Source organism: Pecten maximus, chromosome 7 (assembly GCF_902652985.1).
Source record: "Pecten maximus chromosome 7, xPecMax1.1, whole genome shotgun sequence".
In the NCBI taxonomy this organism is placed as follows: domain Eukaryota; kingdom Metazoa; phylum Mollusca; class Bivalvia; order Pectinida; family Pectinidae; genus Pecten; species Pecten maximus.
The window spans coordinates 1,880,507-1,903,944 of NC_047021.1; the positions used below are offsets into that span (position 1 = coordinate 1,880,507).

Sequence of the window (23,438 nt, forward strand, 5' to 3'; positions counted from 1 at the left end):
AGTAAACAATGTGTGCCTTAGTGAACAACGTGTGCCTTAGTGAACAACGTGTGCCTTAGTGAACAATGTGTGCCTTAGTGAACAATGTGTGTCTTAGTGAACAACGTGTGCCTTAGTAAACAATGTGTGCCTTAGTAAACAGTGTTTGCCTTAGTGAACGCTGTGTGTCTTAGTGAACAATGTGTGTCTTAGTGAACGCTGTCTGTCTTAGTAAACAATATGTGTCTTAGTGAACAATGTGTGTCTTAGTGAACAACTTGTGCCTTAGTGAACAATGTGTGCCTTAGTGAACAACGTGTGCCTTAGTGAACAATGTGTGCCTTAGTGAACAATGTTTGTCTTAGTGAACACTGTGTGCATTATTAAATAACGTGCGCCTGAGCGTCATTCGAACATTGTCTTTATTATTTTATCATACGTTTTTCGTTACTGCATCAAATGTATTCTTTCTGCTACGCCATTTTTGTCTTGTTTGCTTTAACTGCGAGAGCGCATATCGGAAGCTGATCATTAAATAAGCGACCAGATTAGTTGTTAGGTCGGATTTTATCATTCCGGATTTCCGTCAAGGACCAGCCAGTTTGATTTACTTCCCCTGATTCAAAATTATTAGTGGCTAAATGTCAACAATGTTAATAATTACCAGGGGGTAATTATTGTCGACAAATACCAAAAGTAGATATACAAATGTATATAAATCATAGCAATATTTTTACTAGATTTCCAATATTTTTACCAACACGATAATTCTAGCTGAACCTAATTTATGACACTAATTACTTAGCTTCATCCATCAAACACCATTTACAAATTCACAGTTTTTTTACATTCAGGTATTCATGTTTGTGTAGCAGCAATCCTTCATTTTACATATTCAAGTTACTTTTGAAGGAAATTACTTTCCATGATTGCACTGACAATATCATGGATATATATGTTCTAATAGTGAGCGTGGACATCTCAGTGGGTCACTGAAAATAATAATGAACCACAGCTAGCAGTATATCTTCTTATATCTTGATAATTATTCTGGCTGTAGGAACAATTGCCCCCCCCCCCCCCCCCCTTCCAATAATGGTGCCTATCAACTGAAGTGGAGAAAGTACATAGTATATACCGAGTGATTAGTTATATCAATTTATTTCACTTAAAAAGTTTTATTGTGATGTAACAAATTAAATGATCATAATATTAGCAGTTTACCACATCGTAGCAGTTAACTGTAGTTTGTCAATATTTCGAGGTGTCTTGTGACAAGAAAAAAAAAAGAAAGAAGATCATGCTGATGAATATGACACCAGTGAAGGATCAGCAATATATGTAACCATAGTAACACAAATGACGAAGGAAGAAACCATGACCAGGCCTCGAGCTTACGATCTACGGCGCCTATTTGCAAAACGAGATATACCCGCAGTTTAAACAGAAAACGGTTCAGATGGTCGGCCCAATATCCTTACATGATCATAGTGACAAGTTGTCTATTAGATGAGATGAATACCCAGATAGCAATGTATATATATACATAAATGCGTTCATATTCGCATATCTCATCTCGACAGTGTAACACTGTCTTTGAATTTTGTTATTTTGTATGATTGTATATCAATAAATGCCATCATGTTATCGGATAACATCAGACATTTTTATCGGTCATAAAATATGTATATTGTACACGAGATATTTAAAGCTATACATATGCTGACTGTCTGAATTGGATATAAAACCGAATGTTTATTGACAACAATACACGTATAGTTATACGCACATATTGCTTTAGTCGTAAGTCGATCCAGTGATGTTACTTTCCACACACAGAGATTTCCTGTATCTCTTCCCAATAAGAGGATACATCGTTTGAGTATACACTGCGAGATAATGGGTTTATTGTTTTCTCTCGTTGGAGATATTTGACACTAGAATGATTCTCACTATACGCTTTTGCCTCCTAGGCTTAGTATGTCAAAAGTCGAAGGAGGTGCATGTCCTGGATCTGGAAAGCGTTCCTTTGCATGATTTCTTTGACACACCTGGCACGACCTAACCATATCATCTGGCCTGATTGTCGGAAGTTGTTGGATTGGTTCCACTTTAATGCTTTTCATATATGCGCCGTTAATTCTGAACATTTCCTCTGATAAAGCCAAACTCTGATCCTCCGGTGGACTGAAGTACAAATTAGAAGGCATCGAATGAGGTATTGCATGTACCGGCCCAGTCACCTTGTCCTTTTTCCTCGGATTAGAACCCTTTCTTTGGCTGTTTTCGGATTTGTCGTTTTGCCCCAGCTCATACGTAACAGGTTTTGGAATAGAGAAGGCACCCCATTTTTCGTCGTAGACAGAGTCCATGTCGTCCCCATTGTACGCGTTATACAATATCGAACACTGACAGGCTGACTTGCTTTGGAATCCGGAATCCAGAACGTCTTCGGAAGAGTCTTTTCCCGACAATTTTGTTGAAAGTATAACGGATTTTTCTGCAAAATTAGAAAAATTAAAACAGCTTAATATCAGATTTGAAATATTTATAAAACAAACACTCCATGCTCCTGTCATTCATAGATGATTTATAATATTTGATCGAAATCACCGTAGACATGAACGGGTTCTACTACTACCAATAATAATTTAATACTAAAGACATATAAAACATATACGTTTGGAATGCCTGCTTTTCCTGTCAACCCAATACAGAAGGATTTTGTTTACTATGTTAAAAGTTCGCTCTAGGATAACAAAGGTTGTTGGAGCGTTGATGGTTTAAATTTAAACTAGATCATAAACGATGGGATTTGAAATCGTATGTATCGTACGTCAACGCGCTGACCCCGGTATTTAGCCATTGATTAAGCACAGAAATAAATTACATGTATTTGTTTTTCTATCAGGTATATGAAAAAAACCATCTAAATCTATATATATTTTTTTGGTATGATTTTTTTTAAACAAACAATAATCTAACAACGACAACCTAGTATAAACATATACCAATGGGAAAATGTGCAATGTGAATGAACCCTCAACCGTGAGAGAACTCTCGTGATGTAGCATTAGAAATGGACTCTCAACCGTGAGGTAACTCTCGTGATGTAACATTAGAAATGGACTCTCAACCGTGAGGTAACTTTCGGGGTGTAGCATTGGAAATAACACTCACCCGTGAGGGGACTTTCGGGGTGTAACAGGATTTCCTGTTTTGACGAAGGTGTCTGTTGGCTTGCCTTAGTATGCGAACACATGTGAAGCTTTCCTGAAGAGAGAAATTATAAAAACAATAATCAACAAACCAACAAGCTTATAAAACACTCTACGGAGATGTGTTTCGTCCTGAAATTAACTTATTTTTATTATTGATATTAGCATGTAATCATAATCACATGACGGTAGACTTGATGTAATTAACAATATGCGGTCTAGGTCCTTGTTTGATGCATATATAGGTGTTATTATTGCACGACTGCGGAAACATTAAAACTGTTATGTGCTATTGATATTCAGCCTGGACGAGAAGTAAAATCAGTAATGTTCACTGATCAAATTAAGTCTTCTAAAATCAGTATTGTTCACTGAACAAATTAAGCCTTCTGTTAAACACGGCGTATCCGATTTCTTACCAATTAGGCATAACTGTGTTTATCAAACATGTACAATTAAACAACTGTAGCTTCCTGATTGATTGAAATAAACAATGTGAAGTGACTTCTGATTGGCGAAATTGAAACTGGGTTTTGTTTCGGACCGGTTCTAAAAAACCTCCCTTTTATTTCAACTTAAACCGCTCTTGCCACATGTCGCTGGTAAATTAAAACCAATTCAATCCTCCCTTAGTGTGGGTTCGATGTTTTTTGTTCAAAGAACAAGATGGCGAATATTAAACCACTAATACAATAACTGCTTACTGTGTATTTGAATGTGTTAATAAACCTGGCCATTCAGTAGACTAATGTGATCATGTAAGATACGACGGTCGGTTTTGATTTACCCATTGTCATTTGTTATTGCTGTTCTAGGTTCCTGTTTATTCTTTGATAACAACCTGAATTTGTTCTGATAAAATTTCTCTCTGTCAACTGGAGCATTTACAATGGCGATACTGATACCAAAAGGTACTCGACTGTATTCTGATTGGATAAACGCTTTCTCACAACGTGCCAAATAAAAGTATAAGGTGGGGTTTTTATTCAATGGTCATATCTATGTCCGAAATTTTCCTTCTGGGAGAAACCTCATTTTTGAAGATTCTTAGATTCTTTTGTTTCATTATAGTGGTCCATATGGATACGTGATGTGATACACGTATCATAGAATTATAGAAACACCCGAGCCTCAAGGTACGGGCCTTCTAGTGCTAATCCTAGCCCTGTACTTTTGTTCCTGGCGACATGTACTATTATCGAAGACAAATGTGAGACACCGAATAGTCATCCATTTTTTTTTTTTTTGAAAATTTGCATCCGAATTTAATTTCTTTTCTTCTAATTTGAACCTCATTCTTTATCTGATATCCTTAAATCAGAAATGCAAATCATTACTTGTAATGAATGGTTTAGTTTACCTGTTACTTACCTTTGCATTGTTGGATGAACAAAATCAACACAAGAACCAGAACGACACAGCTAGACATGGCTATCACCACCGGTGCATAGGGCGATTCGTCTGAAGGTTGTACGACTGTCGGGAGGGGGTCGCCTGAATGCGAAGAAGAAAAAGTGGATTTTTCAGTAGTGTCAGTTGTCGATTCTTTTTTGTGCTGTTTTGGGGCTCTTTCTGGTACAGTGGCAACTATCAGTGTCGACGAGGACACCGGGGTTTGGGTTCTAGAGGAGGCGGTCCAGGTTTCTACAAAACATAAAATAATAAGCCAAAACGTACACAAGAGTTTTTAGATTACAAAATAATTCCACCCATGTGTATTACAGCCACTTAGCTTTCGATTTCGAGTAATAATATAAAAAGTCTTAACACATTGTACACAATCAAAGTAACCATTAGAGGATTCACAGCTCAAAAGAGTGTGTTTTGAACATCATATGAACGACATTCATTTTGTTTGTATCTAGCGAAATTCCAAGATACCGGTAACAATGCACAAATTATGATGATTAAAATAGTTAAATATGACATGTTTCCTTAAATGATTTACTAAATAAAGGTCGAAAAACTAAAGGATGCGAAAAACAGCAAAGAATACTGAAAAAATAACGAAACGTCTTAGAAATAAGAAGGACACTAAGACCATTGGATGCTTCGGAAAAAAACATGCGTCTTTAGTGTCGACACTCGCCATACAAATACAGGTCAAATCCGGATTAACCCACAAACGAGAATTAAGGTGGTGACAATGTAACCACTTGATATGTCATCACGTCTGACGTCATAACGTATAAGGAAATGGACTATTTCCAAATGAGATGATGATGTCGATAATCAAATCTCCCGATGGTCTTCATCAATCTACAACCTTCGAACCTATGATCTAGGCACTTAACGATTACGTAAAGTGTTAATGCGTTGTTCTGTACATAGTGAACACCGTCTATAGCGGAGTCATCATATTTGGTATTGCGGATGGGTTACCTGTTTGTGCATTGTCTATTCGTGTGAGTAAAAAAAAAGATGAAAGGTGAGTGTCAGTGAAATAAAGCGTCCTTGCTGGTTTATATCTGAGCTTTTGTGCTAGGTATCTTATCCTCAGGTGCAATCGACGTTATTGCTGACTAATACATTATCGACAATACAAGGTATAAACCAGATAAGGAAGATGATTATATTGCATTTATTTAAAGTCTCATGTTATTAAAGTTCATTTTTTATGTCAATTTATTATATTTTTGAGCGCATCATATGTCAGTTTTGTAACAGCCTTTATTATTTACTCACCTTACATCGCGTTGTTATATTCTCAGAAATGTATCATATGCATTTAGGCTGTCGGATAAAACACTTACACGGAATACACCAGTGTTTTGTTCCTATAACACATACGTACCTGAGTAACAGATATTGGTGACTTGGATACTACAGGTGTCACACTAGTGTTTTGTTCCTATAACACAAACGTACCTGAGTAACTGACATTGGTGACTTGGATACTACAGGTGTCACACTAGTGTTTTGTTCCTATAACACAAACGTACCTGAGTAACTGACATTGGTGACTTGGATACTACAGGTGTCACACTAGTGTTTTGTTCCTATAACACAAACGTACCTGAGTAACTGACATTGGTGACTTGGATACTACAGGTGTCACACTAGTGTTTTGTTCCTATAACACAAACGTACCTGAGTAACTGATATTGGTGACTTGGATACTACAGGTGTCACACTAGTGTTTTGTACCTATGACACATACGTACCTGAGTAACTGACATTGGTGACTTGGATACTACAAGCATCACACCAGCGGTCCATCAAGCCACCACAGTAACACTCGTCCTTGTTATTTCGTGTCGTAGTGTGAACCTGAATCATACAATCAAGGTCATAAGGGATTGATAAAGCCAGACAAAGATTCTTGCATGTCAATTAAATCCAGAATAAGGCTTTTAAGATTTAGTAAATTGCGTTAAAATTCATGTTTATCCTTCTTTAATTCTTTTCATAATGTATAATACCAAAATGTTCGTGATAGACATATATGTTATTATTTACAATGTACACATTATTTGTTGTGGTAATATGATTGGAAGTAAACAAAAATATCTAAGTCATTGTTTTTCTTTATGTTCATTAACCATTGGTGGTATTGTTATATTGTAAGCGATGGTTAAAATTACTTTCGGATGGACACTTATGTCACCTCATAAGATGTCATATAGATGTCGGCAGCTGTGACGAACCTTTTTATTTGTTTTTATTGCTCATCTTTTAGGAAAATATAAACTGTGACATGAAATTTCATCATCCGGGCTCGAAACTGAATTTCCTTTGGCTAAAATGAAATGAGCAAAACCTGTGCCTGTCTTATCTGAAATATCTTGTGCAAAATACGTTGTTCATCATCTATGTTGTACAGGGATCAACCAACCAATTGAAAAAATAGACTTTTGAAACATCCCCTGTGTATAGAAAGTTGAGCTAGGGATAAAATGTCTGGCAGCCACTGATTGGCCAGTATGTTATGAAATAACAAAATAGATATGTAGCCTGATAGGTAACTATCCATAAGAAATGTTGATATAAATTTCGATTGAAATTTTTTCCATAATAATTAACAGGTAATCTGTTAAGATTTTTGAGAATTTTTCCTGCGAAATTCACCCATTTTCAAAATGGCTACACTGGACAAAATCTAAGCTGAAGTACCCAACTTTTTTTTTTTGATTACGTGTTATATCAACTTTTGTTATAAACCATATTTGCCATATTGAATTAAAGAATTTTAATGATGTACTCCAAAAATTCTATGTAAAATTAATCGGTTGGTTGGTCTCTACATGAGAGTGAGAGTATGTCATGCACGCAACGACTTAGTCTACAGGCTAATCGCGTAAAAGACTTCAGGTTTAATGTGGTCTCGGAGTATGGAAATTTCGAACATTAGTATGTTATTGAAAACATAACACTTTCCTAGGTTTATTTGACACGTTGTCAGGAAGCTTTTATCCATTTAGAACACAGGCGTGTCCCTTTTAGATTCGGTGGCTAATGGTTACAACAGCATTATTAAAAGCTTTCTCTGATTACAAGACGAACAATGAAATTAGTGAACAGCAATATAGAGATAAAAAGTATCCACACTCTAACACATTAGACAATTATGGTACGTCCAACATCATATTCGTACATTTTATGCAAAATTTGTCATTCTGCGAGGCTGTGTAATCCTGCGATCTGTTCGTTTGTCAAGAGAACCTTCTAATTAAAAAAATCCATTCTCGTAATAGATTTAATGGTACTGTCGATTAGTTATTAAATAATAAATTACGACACTCTGAATATCGGAAATAACATGTTGTTTTTTCGGTGACCATATGTTGTTTGATAAACAGCCATCTGTGTAAGTGGTGATAATTTTGCCCGGTAATTAACGTCCCAGATATTGCACGAACACGTCATTCAAATGCACCCGTAAATCAGTGTACATCCTGTTTAATAACCAGTTCTCTGACAACATAAACTGTCGTCTCTGATGAACTGAATAGTTATGACATGAGTAATTGATATATAAGATATGTAAGGAACACGTTAGTTATAGATACATTCCGCGTCGTGCCGAGTATAATAGTGGTTAAAGTAAATACATCCATATATATATAAATATATAAAGTATTGGTCAGGTACTAATAAAAACATAACAAATTATCTAATTTTCGAGGCAAACCATAGCTCTATCGAGACACAAGTGAATTATAATTTATTCCATATAGACAGGGGACAGTTCCGAACGTTAAGTAGATAAACAACATCTTAATGTTTGTGTTAATGTTCCCTTTGGACGATATGTCATTCGCCGAAGGCCTGTTGGTATTCATTAGAAAATATCTTAGGTGGTGTACAGATGACATTAATGTATAGCCTAATAAAGGTTAATAGGTAACAGTTTAAGTAAAACGACGTGATAACATCGGCAGCAGGGTAGCAAAATATCTCAAGGTTGAAAATCGTGTAGCTGATATTTCTACCACAATACCCTGTGTTATTCAACTCTCAGACTCTGTACGCATTTCGATTAGATAACACGGTGAACTTTGACCCAAGCTGCAATTGTTATTGACGTCATCAATAATCTAAAGACGTCACATCACCGGGTCCCGGACGTCACCGGTACACTTTATTTGCATACGCGAAATTATACTTGGCCACGTTTCCCTTTGATTCAAGCCGATATTATTGTGGTAGAAACAGGTCACATGACTCGAAATTGTTGGATATGGAATTTATTTCACACGAGTAAGTCATTTTTTAAAAGTTGCAAAAAACACTCGCTAAAGCTGGTGTCTTTTGTAACTTTTAAAAAATAACTTACTCGTGTGAAATAAATTCCATATCCAACAACCACTCGTTGTGTAACCTCTATATAACGATGATATAATCTGCACAAATAAACAAAATCGTTATTGAATGTTTTTCTTATTACAGTTGCACATGTAAATTCTTAGAAAACAATTGTATGGAATGTTTGAGAAAGCTAACAATACCGATATGATTCGGGAACAATTGTATTGAGCTTTCTGATTGGTCAATTGTACGCATTGTTTCACACTGGTACAGTAAGTTACATGTATACTGCATGAAAAAAAATCTTTATTGATTTGATATTTTTTTTCTTTATTGCACTGATGAAATGTAATAATTGTTTCGTATGTGTATTTCGCTGTGTGTAAAGGTTGACCATATCGTATGTGTATCCTGCTGTGTGTAAAGGGTGACCATATCTTATGTGTATTCTGCTGTGTGTAAAGGGTGAACATATCATATGTGTATTCTGTGGTGTGTAAAGGGTTAACATATCGTATGTGTATTCTGCTGTGTGTAAAGGATGAACATATCATATGTGTATTCTGTGGTGTGTAAAGGGTGAACATATCATATGTGCATTCTGCTGTGTGTAAAGGGTGAACATATCGTATGCCTATTCTGGAGAGTGTGTAACAATGGAACATCTTGTACGCACATGCCGTAGTGTAGGTAAAGGGTGAAACACCGTATGTGTATCCCATCTAGTATTTGTCAGTGATATTAAGTATATGATGTAGCGTTTTCGTCCTCCTAGCACTCGTCAGTGATTTCAGGGAACATCATGCAGCTGTTTCGTCCTTCCGCCATTCGTCAGTGATATGAAGAACATCATGCAGCTGTTTTGGCTATTTAAGACCCGTTGGTGATGCGAAAGACATCATACTGTCAGTGATTTTAAAGAGGCCATACAATTGCCTTATCCTTTTAGCATTGGTCAATGATTTTAAGTACACCATGCAGATGTTTCGTCCTTCTTAGACTCATTGGTAATGGAAAGGACTTTATTCATGTGTTTCGCTCTTCTGGCACTCGTCAATGGTATTAAAGAGATCATGAAGCTGTTTCATTGTTCTAAAACTCATAAGAAATGTAAGGTAAATAATACAGCTGTTGCCGTCTTCTAGCACTCGTCAGTGATATATATGATATCGTGCAGCTCTTTCGTCCCTCTAGACCTCTTCATGATGTTTAGGGCATGTAGCTGTTGAGGCATTCTAGCACTCCTCAGTGATGATTAGGGTCATCATGTAGTTGTGTCGTCATGCCAGCACTCGTCAGTGATATTAAGGGCATTATACAGACGTTCCGTGAATTCAAGGACTTAAGGAAACTTATTCATTTATATAGAATGACTTTAAGATATTCGAAAGTATTTGTGTTGTCTATGTTTCATTTTCTTGCAATAGAAACACCAAGTCAACCACTTTCTCTCCAGACTTCTTTTGCATGTCGGGTCGATACAACTTTTTTCAGGAATCACGTGATACAATTGAAAAAAAAAATTTAACATGAGTTTTAGCGATTTTCTACTTCATAACAGAAGAGGTATTCTGTGGGAGAACTAGAACTGACTTGTTGCTTTGTGTCAACGTCTGTTATATCACACTGATAGTGTCATATTATATCCTATAGATATAATGTTATATCATATAAGAATAGTGTTATATCATTTAGAGATATTGCTATATCATGCAATTATAGCATTATCTGATATACGTGTAGTGATATATCATACGAGTATATTGTTATAGCATACCAATATAGTGTAGTTTCTCTCTGGTAAGTTTGACAGGCGACAGGAGACCTGAAAATATATACATACTGTTGTATATACTTAATAAATAATATGACGGTAGCATTGTAGTGATAGGTACACTTAAACAAAATAACGTATTGAAAATAGATCGAATACCCAACAATTTCAAAGATTAGTATTACATTACCCTGAGACACAATGACGTGATAGAATACAAACAATACCGAACAATACACAGAACATTTTTTAATTTCAACTATCATAGATAACGAGTACTTATACACTTACTGGTTTCCTTTTCAATCTTGAAACTAAAGTGCGGTCGCCATAGTAATCGTAGTAAACCCGTATAATGAAATCTGCCCGTTCATTGGAGGATACATCCACAATAAATAGATCGGCACTTATGTCCACTCGGTAGCATATCGTGGCCATTCTGTGATAATCTGATAAAATAATAATTAAGAATATTTACTAGATTTATACTATCAACATTAGTGTACATTCGTTGTTTTATTAGAATAAATTATAAGATATTGTGAACTGCGTGAGATTATTTTTTTCTGTACATTTGGACTCTGAAACTATTCTATGAATCGTAATAACGGTTATTGGAAGATATAATTACATACCAAAACAACTTTTTTCCGCGGTAGTGTGACATTTGGAGTCATACCAACTACTCAAATACATATTAATCTAAAATCGTTTAACCTATAAAACTCTATTTGATCAGTCTTTCAATTTGAACAAGAAATCTATATAACCTTATTTTCACAAATGACGTTTATAGTTTATTTCAGTCAATAAGCTCGATGTTTACGTGTCATTTTGGGCAAAAAGAGGGCAAGGTTGCATTAAATGTGTACGCTTTGTATCATTTTTAAAAATGCCTTGTACACAGACAAAATGTGTTAACATAATAGCAAATCAAATTTACAGTCAGTAAATGTACATGTATATATGTTATTACAGAATCGACATTGTATATCACCTGCCCTGCACGTAGGGTGTAAATGTTCGTAAAGACGACTCAATCTGGGTTGTTATCTTATTTCTTCTTTTTTAACATCTTTCCTCCTCTAATGCCTTTAGTTGAGCGTTCGCCCCTTTGAGGAAGGCTTAATGTTCTGTTATATGGACATAACAGAGTCTTTAAAAATGAAAGTTGCTACTCCTGCTATGCGCTCAGCATTTTGGGACGACTGGTTTGCCCGTTGTCAGTATAATGTGAGCGTGTGGGGTGTCCCAAGGCAGTATGCTTCATTGAGGTAGCACTATAAATCGGCAAACGTTCCGGACTATCACACAAGGAGATTTAACAAGAACTTAGCGCAGTCTCACAAAATACATATACGCACGTGTTCAGATTGCACAATACTGAACTGTTGCATTCCACTTTTTTGGAATGATATTCTAATACTGCATCAGGCCGAGAACAACACTCAATCTGTAAACAACTGTCTGTTCCGTCATGAGTGTTCACTTCTGGCAGCTTCATCGATCTATGATCGTACGACGATAATGATACTCTAGTATCTACGAGGGCTGATTGATATGGTGTGAGCTTCATTCTGAAGGAGGTACTCAAGGATGTTCTTTTGAAGTCCTACTATTCTCTGACCATAAAGCACCGTGTACCCAAGTACTGTTCTCATTTGTTTAGTTTATACCGACCAGGAAGCACTCTAAAGAAAACAAAACAAACGGCTTTTTCAAAAAGGATTAAATCGGTGAAAGAGCAGTGATCCCATATTTGCGTAAAAAGGGGTTAACCCCTAAGGATATCCATAATGATATGGTAGCATCACTAGGGAAAGTTGTCCCTTCGTAGTACAGTGCAATGGTAGGTGGCAGAATTTAAGCAAAACCCAAAGAGCCTTGAGGATGACCTCCGTCCTGGAAGGCGTGTCAATGTTGCAACCCCACAAATAGTCAATACAATTCAGGATATTGTTATGACTGACAGACGAGTCAGATAACGATATACAGCCAGTGGAGTTGGCATTTCTAGGAAAAGAGAACATTTCATTCTGACCGAGGATCTTGCGATGAGAAAGCTTTCGGTCCGATGGGTACAAAGACTGCTGACTGTTGATCAGAAGCACACCAGGGGCGTATTATCATATCATCGCGTGCTAATCTTAACCTTTTTGAGGAAAATTCTGCCAACTTTCTTCAGACATTTGTCACTATGGATGAAACATGAGTCCACCATTTTACCCCAGAGTTCAAACAACTATCGGAAGCACCCTGGTTCTCCCCGCCAAAGACGGCAAAGACTGTTAAATCCACTGGGAAAGTTATTGTCTCGGTTTTCTGGGATGCAGATGCTATTCTGCTGATAGATTATCTCCAAAAGGGACAAATAATCAATGACACAAACTATGCTTCACTTCTAATGCAGTTATGGGAAAATATTAAACTTATGCGCCGCGGAAAGCTCACTAAAGATGTGTTATTCCATCAGGACAATGCTCCTGTTCAGAAGTCTGTCATTTCCATGGCTGCGATTCACGATAAATGCTTTAAATTGATTTAGCATCCGCCTTATTTACCTGATTTCTTTCCATCAGACTTTAATATATTTACAAAAATGAATACAGCTATTTCAGGCACCTACTTTCAGTCCGATGATCGTGTCATACATGCAGTAAATGACTTTCTAAACAGCCAAAAAAAAGAGTTCTTCAAAAGTGGCATCGAGGGCCTCAAACACCGCTGGCAAAAGTGTATAGATACTCAGGGGAATTATGTTGAAAAATAAGCAATATGTCCGGCAATATTCAAATCATTCAATAAGAGGCTCACAACAAATAAATCAGCCCTCGTATTAATAACGTTCATCAACGCGATTATACAATATATTGGAAGAACTACAAGATATTTAATATATGACGTCAGCGGTACACGTGTATAAAGACACGTACATACCAAGTAGACGAAAAAAGCGTCCAGGCTTGTATCAGTATTTGCAGAATTCCGACACCGCCGTCGCCCACTGATAAACATTTCTTTGCACCGATTTTCACAAACGTATACAGCAGGTATAATGTGTCAGGACATGAACACACATATTCTCCACATCAACACGAATGTAGCCTAGGCCTAAACTATGTGGAAGAAATGTGTTTTGCTTCACTTATATCACATAAATGCTTACCGGTTAAATCAAATGAGGAAAGGGATAGACGTTATCATCGAGGTGTTGTCCAAGAGAACAACAATCTTTGTAAATTAATCTGTTTGAAGTTCTTACTGTGATCAGATTATTCCATATGAACATATTTATTATTGAAATGCTTTCCTTTATGCATTGTATTTGTAATTTTATTCACAGCCGCGATTTACATTCAAGGTCAATACAAAATCAGAGTCCTTATGTATATAAAGTAAAAACCAGTAAAACCAAATGCTCCTATTGTGTGCTACAGACATTAGTGTTTATAACGGCGTGAGTTTTTTCGGGTTTTATTATTTGTGTGACTTGTAACTGTTCCGTTCTACGTCTTACTACAAAATGTCAGTATCAACATCACATTATTATGATTTTGAGAAACGGCATGCCCAGACCAACATCTTGGTAGATTACATGAATAATTTTTCAAATGTATGGACATTGGTGGTTTTTTTTTTAAAACTAAACATTGTTTTTCTAAATGGATGAGCCTTCAGTAATATTAATGGATGGGCCTTCAGTAACATTAATGGATGGGCCTTCAGTAACATTAATGGATGGGCCTTCAGTAACATTAATGGATGGGCCTTCAGTAACATTAATGGATGGGCCTTCACTAACATTAATGGACGGGCCTTCAGTAACATTATTGGATGGGTCTTCAGTAACATTAATGGATGGGCCTTCAGTAACATTAATGGATGGGCCTTCAGTAACATTAATGGATGAGCCTTCAGTAACATTAATGGATGGGCCTTCACTAACATTAATGGACGGGCCTTCAGTAACATTATTGGATGGGTCTTCAGTAACATTAATGGATGGGCCTTCAGTAACATTAATGGATGGGCCTTCAGTAACATTAATGGATGGGCCTTCAGTAACATTAATGGATGGGCCTTCAGTAACATTAATGGATGGGCCTTCAGTAACATTAATGGATGAGCCTTCAGTAACATTAATGGACGGGCCTTCAGTAACATTAATGGACGGGCCTTCAGTAACATTAATGGATGAGCCTTCAGTAACATTAATGGATGGGCCTTCAGTAACATTAATGGATGGGCCTTCAGTAACATTAATGGATGAGCCTTCAGTAACATTAATGGATGGGCCTTCAGTAACATTAATGGATGGGCCTTCAGTAACATTAATGGATGAGCCTTCAGTAACATTAATGGATGGGCCTTCAGTAACATTAATGGATGGGCCTTCAGTAACATTAATGGATGGGCCTTCAGTAACATTAATGGATGGGCCTTCAGTAACATTAATGGATGGGCCTTCAGTAACATTAATGGATGGGCCTTCAGTAACATTAATGGATGGGCCTTCACTAACATTAATGGATGGGCCTTCAGTAACATTAATGGATGGGCCTTCAGTAACATTAATGGATGAGCCTTCAGTAACATTAATGGATGGGCCTTCAGTAACATTAATGGATGGGCCTTCAGTAACATTAATGGACGGGCCTTCAGTAACATTAATGGACGGGCCTTCAGTAACATTAATGGATGGGCCTTCAGTAACATTAATGGATGGGCCTTCAGTAACATTAATGGATGGGCCTTCAGTAACATTAATGGATGGGCCTTCAGTAACGTTAATGGATGGGCCTTCAGTAACGTTAATGGATGGGCCTTCAGTAACATTAATGGATGGGCCTTCAGTAACATTAATGGATGGGCCTTCAGTAACATTAATGGATGGGCCTTCAGTAACATTAATGGATGAGCCTTCAGTAACATTAATGGACGGGCCTTCAGTAACATTAATGGATGGGCCTTCAGTAACATTAATGGATGGGCCTTCAGTAACATTAATGGATGGGCCTTCAGTAACATTAATGGACGGGCCTTCAGTAACATTAATGGACGGGCCTTCACTAACATTAATGGATGGGCCTTCAGTAACATTAATGGATGGGCCTTCAGTAACGTTAATGGATGGGCCTTCAGTAACGTTAATGGATGGGCCTTCAGTAACATTAATGGATGGGCCTTCAGTAACATTAATGGATGGGCCTTCAGTAACATTAATGGATGGGCCTTCAGTAACATTAATGGATGGGCCTTCAGTAACATTAATGGATGGGCCTTCAGTAACATTAATGGACGGGCCTTCAGTAACATTAATGGACGGGCCTTCAGTAACATTAATGGATGGGCCTTCAGTAACATTAATGGATGGGCCTTCAGTAACATTAATGGATGAGCCTTCAGTGACATTAATGGATGGGCCTTCAGTAACATTAATGGATGGGCCTTCAGTAACATTAATGGATGGGCCTTCAGTAACATTAATGGACGGGCCTTCAGTAACATTAATGGACGGGCCTTCAGTAACATTAATGGATGGGCCTTCAGTAACATTAATGGATGGGCCTTCAGTAACATTAATGGATGGGCCTTCAGTAACATTAATGGACGGGCCTTCAGTGACATTAATGGATGGGCCTTCAGTAACATTAATGGATGGGCCTTCAGTAACATTAATGGATGGGCCTTCAGTAACATTAATGGATGGGCCTTCAGTAACATTAATGGATGGGCCTTCAGTAACATTAATGGACGGGCCTTCAGTAACATTAATGGATGGGCCTTCAGTAACATTAATGGATGGGCCTTCAGTAACATAAATGGATGGGCCTTCAGTAACATTAATGGATGGGCCTTCAGTAACATTAATGGACGGGCCTTCAGTAACATTAATGGATGGACCTTCAGTAACATTAATGGATGAGCCTTCAGTAACATTAATGGATGGGCCTTCAGTAACATTAATGAACATGTCGATGTCGATAACTCACGCACTCGTATTTCAACTGTAAAATATTAACATTTTATTGTTTTAAATCTTGGTTTTACGTATATTAACATGGGTATTGACATTAGAGAGTAACTTGTGGTATTTAGTCTAGCTACTATGATATCAAACATGGAGAAATGATTCATTTAGTAAATAATCTAAAGTAATAATAAAACATGTACTTACCTTTACACTGACAGGGTGTGGAAGGCGAGGCACAATCCCGCGTCTGTAAAGACAGGTAGAAAGTGTTGTTCTGTCTTGCATCACAGACAAGAAGGATACAAGATAAGATACATTCACAACCTATCAATCCCATACCCATGCCACAGTTATGATAATATATCTGAACTAAGTATTGGAATTTGTCAAACAGTCTAAAACATGTCCGATCAATACTTAATGTCAAGAAACAATCGAAACTTATCAATTGTTTAGAAATATGAAAATATCAAAAAATATTTTGTCTTAAAACTCCTTTCATCTTGTTCGAAATGTGTCCTAACGTAGATTAAACAATAACGTCTAACAGCAAAGTTAAATTACAATTTCACAAAACTCCCCTGATCGCTACCTCCCATCGGTGTTATATCCTAACCTAGACGATCCATAGAAGTAAAAATGTCAACTTTGTTTATTTTACAACAATTGTAAAACAAATGATATCAACCTATATTAATCACGCTTTTTGACCCGAATTGAAGCGCGCTTATGGTCTAACTGTGGAAGAAAACCGGAGAACCCAGGCAGTTGACCCCATACCTCTTCACATCCGATCGAGGAGTCGAACCCCGGCCGCCAAAGTAAAAGGTAAGCGTGTTACCACTGTGGTACAATATTACTAAGCCGTGTTAGCACTGCACAAAAACAATCACTGAGAGTAGCTATGGTGAACTATCATGTGTCTGGAAACCTGGTAAATCAACACGTTTGATTTTAATTGAGTCAATATTCCTGAAAATCTTTTTCTTTCCCATTATTTTTTTTATCATTATTATTATTTTCGTGATTAACAATGATTTGTGATTAAAATAATCATTAGATATTATTAAATATTATTGTGACTCACACTATACAGTTCTTGCAATACAAGGACTAGAGATGTTGAGATTGCAAACAGTCTGTGGCACTGATAACAATAAAACCACAAAAACACTATAGAATATAAAATGTACGTGGTTCTCTATAAAACAAGCCCTCCTCGTCAGTCTGAAAGGGGCAGCTTATCTATACCAATGGACAGTCTGTAGCCCAAGCATTGTGATTGGAACAGGAGGAAACTTAACTCCAGGATAGCAATCTTAAGTTTCTATTCATATGACACGTTTTTAACCACATTAATGTTAAATTTCGTGCGGATTGAAACTGTTTATACCTGTAGTACACAGGTTATCACGGATGGTGACTGTGTTTATACCTGTAGTACACATGTTATCACGGATGGTGACTGTGTTTATACCTGTAGTACACAGGTTATCACGGATGGTGACTGTGTTTATACCTGTAGTACACAGGTTATCACGGATGGTGACAGTGTTTATACATGTAGTACACAGGTTATCACGGATGGTGACTGTGTTTATACCTGTAGTACACGGGTTATCACGGAGGGTGACTGTGTTTATACCTGTAGTACACAGGTTATCAAGGATGGTGACTGTGTTTATACCTGTAGTACACGGGTTATCACGGATGGTGACTGTGTTTATACCTGTAGTACACGGGTTATCACGGATGGTCACTGTGTTTATACCTGTAGTACACAGGTTATCACGGATGGTGACTGTGTTTATACCTGTAGTACACAGGTTATCACGGATGGTGACTGTGTTTATACCTGTAGTACACAGGTTACCACGGATGGTGACTGTGTTTATACATTTAGTACACAGGTTATCACGGATGGTCACTGTGTTTATACCTGTAGTACACAGGTTATCACGGATGGTGACTGTTTTTATACCTGTAGTACACAGGTTATCACGGATGGTGACAGTGTTTATACATGTAGTACACAGGTTATCACGGATGGTGACTGTGTTTATACCTATAGTACACAGGTTATCACGGATGGTGACTGTTTTTATACATTTAGTACACAGGTTATCACGGATGGTGACTGTTTTTATACATTTAGTACACAGGTTACCACGGATGGTGACTGTGTTTATACCTGTAGTACACAGGTTATCACGTATGGTGACTGTGTTTATACATTTAGTACACAGGTTATCACGTATGGTGACTGTGTTTATACATTTAGTACACAGGTTATCACGGATGGTGACTGTGTTTATACATGTAGTACACAGGTTATCACGGATGGTGACTGTGTTTATACCTGTAGTACACAGGTTATCACTGATGGTGACTGTGTTTATACCTGTGGTACACAGGTTACCACGGATGGTGACTGTGTTTATACATTTAGTACACAGGTTATCACGGATGGTGACTGTGTTTATACCTGTAGTACACAGGTTATCACGGATGGTGACTGTGTTTATACCTGTAGTACACAGGTTACCACGGATGGTGACTGTGTTTATACATTTAGTACACAGGTTATCACGGATGGTGACTGTGTTTATACCTGTAGTACACAGGTTATCACGGATGGTGACTGTTTTTATACCTGTAGTACACAGGTTATCACGGATGGTGACAGTGTTTATACATGTAGTACACATGTTATCACGGATGGTGACTGTGTTTATACCTGTAGTACACAGGTTATCACGGATGGTGACTGTTTTTATACATTTAGTACACAGGTTATCACGGATGGTGACTGTGTTTATACCTGTAGTACACAGGTTATCACGGATGGTGACTGTGTTTATACCTGTAGTACACAGGTTATCACGGATGGTGACTGTGTTTATACCTGTAGTACACAGGTTATCACGGATGGTGACTGTGGTTATACCTGTAGTACACAGGTTATCACGGATGGTGACTGTGTTTATACCTGTAGTACACAGGTTATCACGGATGGTGACTGTGTTTATACCTGTAGTACACAGGTTATCACGGATGGTGACTGTTTGTATACATGTAGTACACAGGTTATCACGGATGGTGACTGTGTTTATACCTGTAGTACACAGGTTATCACGGATGGTGACTGTGTTTATACCTGTAGTACACAGGTTATCACGGATGGTGACTGTGTTTATACATGTAGTACACAGGTTATCACGGATGGTGACTGTGTTTATACATGTAGTACACAGGTTATCACGGATGGTGACTGTGTTTATACCTGTAGTACACAGGTTATCACGGATGGTCACTGTGTTTATACCTGTAGTACACAGGTTATCACGGATGGTGACTGTGTTTATATCTGTAGTACACGGGTTATCACGGATGGTGACTGTGTTTATACCTGTAGTACACATGTTATCACGGATGGTGACTGTGTTTATACCTGTAGTACACAGGTTATCACGGATGGTGACTGTTTTTATACATGTAGTACACAGGTTATCACGGATGGTGACTGTGTTTATACCTGTAGTACACAGGTTATCACGGATGGTGACTGTGTTTATACCTGTAGTACACAGGTTATCACGGATGGTGACAGTGTTTATACATGTAGTACACAGGTTATCACGGATGGTGACTGTGTTTATATCTGTAGTACACGGGTTATCACGGATGGTGACTGTGTTTATACCTGTAGTACACAGGTTATCACGGATGGTGACTTTGTTTATACCTGTAGAACACAGGTTATCACGAATGGTGACTGTTTGTATACAGGTAGTACACAGGTTATCACGGATGGTGACTGTGTTTATACCTGTAGTACACAGGTTATCACGGATGGTGACTGTGTTTATACATGTAGTACACAGGTTATCACGGATGGTGACTGTGTTTATACATGTAGTACACAGGTTATCACGGATGGTGACTGTGTTTATACCTGTAGTACACAGGTTATCACGGATGGTGACTGTGTTTATACCTGTAGTACACAGGTTATCACGGATGGTGACTGTGTTTATGCATGTAGTACACAGGTTATCACGGATGGTGACTGTGTTTATACCTGTAGTACACAGGTTATCACGGATGGTGACTGTGTTTATACCTGTAGTACACAGGTTATCACGGATGGTGACCGTGTTTATACCTGTAGTACACAGGTTATCACGGATGGTGACTGTGTTTATACCTGTAGTACACAGGTTATCACGGATGGTGACTGTGTTTATACCTGTAGTACACAGGTTATCACGGATGGTGACTGTGTTTATACCTGTAGTACACAGGTTATCACGGATGGTGACTGTGTTTATACCTGTAGTACACAAGTTTTCAAGGATGGTGACCGTGTTGATACCTGTAGTACACAGGTTATCACGGATGGTGACCGTGTTTATACCTGTAGTACACAGGTTATCACGGATGGTGACTGTGTTTATACCTGTAGTACACAGGTTATCACGGATGGTGACTGTGTTTATACATGTAGTACACAGGTTACCACGGATGGTGACTGTGTTTATACCTGTAGTACACAGGTTATCACGGATGGTGACTGTGTTTATACCTGTAGTACACAGGTTATCACGGATGGTGACTGTGTTTATACCTGTAGTACACAGGTTACCACGGATGGTGACTGTGTTTATACCTGTAGTACACAGGTTATCACGGATGGTGACTGTGTTTATACCTGTAGTACACAGGTTACCACGGATGGTGACTGTGTTTATACCTGTAGTACACAGGTTATCACGGATGGTGACTGTGTTTATACATTTAGTACACAGGTTATCACGTATGGTGACTGTGTTTATACATTTAGTACACAGGTTATCACGGATGGTGACTGTGTTTATACCTGTAGTACACAGGTTTATCAAACTATGAACAAAAGGAGTCAGGAAGGTGTCGTAAAACAGCAAGACATACCAAAGTCCAATTCAAGATCCGGTTACAACATCTAGGTTATCTGATTCGTGATAAACAAATATGCGTAGTATTTGGGTGGCAGTAAGGTGTGTTTACTAGTGTACGAAAATATGTGCAGATGGTTTCAGAGGGAAACATGCTATTAAACACATATATCAATTACATAGTCAGAAACGCAAACGTTTTATCTCATGCTGTTAAATAATGTATTAAAATTGATATGAAAATGGATTTTTTTACTATTGTCAAGATAACGAGGTAATTGGTGATTAGATGTCATATGAAAGTATCTGTGCTGGTCAACTTAGATCAAAAGGGGAGAGAGCGCCCACCTACCTTAGTTCTTGACACCACGTGGACATATATATATATTGCATCACCACGGTACGGTGCTATTTACGCCATCAGAAGTGTGTTCATACTTACAGTATTCTGGCAAATCCAATCATCTCGTAAACAACTGGCTTCCATAACAAACAAAATTACGAAACAATAAAACACAAACATTGTATCCATGTCCGTTCTTGGCGTTACACGTATACATACACACTCGTTCACATTGAATGTAAATACTTTCTAACGGAATCCATATCAACACAACTCATGGGCGTGTTGGTACAAACTATAAATATCTATCCAATAACCACTCTGTGAAACTATCACATGCGTCCCGTGTTGCATTTAAAGGTCTTGTCGTCCCGTTTCACCCAAGAGACTTGAGACTGTTACATGAAAAAACACTATTTTACGCATGATGATTGATGACATCATTCAAAGGCATTTTGATAGCATTATTATCATGGTGGTTCAGTTCCAACTGATATATTTGTCGAGAAACTTTTAAATGTAGTCAATAGACTCGCGTAACTCTCGTCAATTAATTTGAAATGGAAATTAGGTTGTTGTGATATAACTGCAATTTATTTGACCCGTGGGCCGAGTATTGGGACAAAACAGAAACGATTACATCCTTTTATAAATAACCAACCACAACTCTATTACCCTTGACATATCGATACACCACTTTATAAACATGGCTGACAAGTAGGGACATCTACAGTGTATAACGAAAGAAAAGTACGCCTAAATGTAGTTACAATAATAGAGAAAATAGTTATAATTCGATAATGTATATCACTGCGCCATTGAAACGTTCATTTTTAAGAACGCCGATGTGGTACAGCGGTATAAGCTGCGGGTATTTCTGGCTAGGCGATTGGGTGCCGTAGATCATGAGTTCGAGGCCCGGTCAGGGCACCAGTCGTAAAGTTGTCTTATATATAACAACTTTATGACTCGTGTCCTGACCGGACCTCATGGGTAGTCAGGGGGAACTATTCTTATAACTCACCACCTAGTGTCAGTTCTTTGTCTGATAGCAGTGTTAGTTAGTCTGTTTTTACACCTTAACTAGTTGGTATTTGGTAAATGTATATATGTGGCAAATATTCATCAATAAAATTATTACCATTTCTTTATGTATGAGTTGTTGTTCCCCTTATGACGCAGGTTTAGGTTAACTGGTGTTCAATAATCTTTTTACCATTTATTACTGTATGTGTCGGTCATCTGGTGTTCAATATATTGTACAGATCGACTTGCCGTTTTAAACACATTTTATCAAACAACAGTTAACAGTCACCAAATACCGCTTTTGATGACTTAGATGGCACTTCTATTCCAGTTTCATTCACGCCATATGTCGTTATAATTCGGTATCAAGATTTGTCATTCAAAATCGATTTCCTGGTGGTATTGTGACAGTGTACAGTTATATAACAGATGATCAGATTAC

At 37.6% G+C, this 23,438-nt stretch overlaps 1 protein-coding gene across 3 annotated transcripts; it reads right to left on the reverse strand.

Annotated features, from left to right (window-relative positions):
• Positions 1-1,119: 1,119 nt before the first annotated feature.
• Positions 1,120-22,357, reverse strand: LOC117331293. Of its 3 annotated transcripts, XM_033889910.1 has the most exons (8): positions 22,070-22,357; positions 16,898-16,940; positions 11,011-11,168; positions 10,723-10,770; positions 6,362-6,467; positions 4,569-4,841; positions 3,160-3,252; positions 1,120-2,479 (listed from the first exon to the last, which is right to left on the reverse strand). In XM_033889910.1, exons 1-8 carry the CDS (start codon positions 22,157-22,159, stop codon positions 1,932-1,934), a joined length of 1,359 nt encoding a protein of 452 aa, XP_033745801.1. In that variant the 5' UTR covers positions 22,160-22,357; the 3' UTR covers positions 1,120-1,931. The 3 variants fall into 3 exon arrangements, with proteins under 3 accessions (XP_033745801.1, XP_033745802.1, XP_033745800.1); XM_033889911.1 differs by lacking the exon at positions 22,070-22,357 and having other exon boundaries at positions 4,569-4,691; positions 16,898-18,241; XM_033889909.1 differs by lacking the exon at positions 22,070-22,357 and having other exon boundaries at positions 16,898-18,241.
• Between the last annotated feature and the right edge of the window lie 1,081 nt (positions 22,358-23,438).

Excerpts from the sequence above, each read along its gene's own strand:
- LOC117331293 (XM_033889909.1), bottom strand. The coding sequence starts at position 17,036 with ATGGGTATGGGATTGATAGGTTGTGAATGTATCTTATCTTGTATCCTT. Across the intron at positions 4,842-6,361 it reads CACCAATGTCAGTTACTCAG|AAACCTGGACCGCCTCCTCT; the intron begins GTACGTATGTGT and ends TATGTTTTGTAG. Across the intron at positions 3,253-4,568 it reads GTTCATCCAACAATGCAAAG|GAAAGCTTCACATGTGTTCG; the intron begins GTAAGTAACAGG and ends TTCTCTCTTCAG.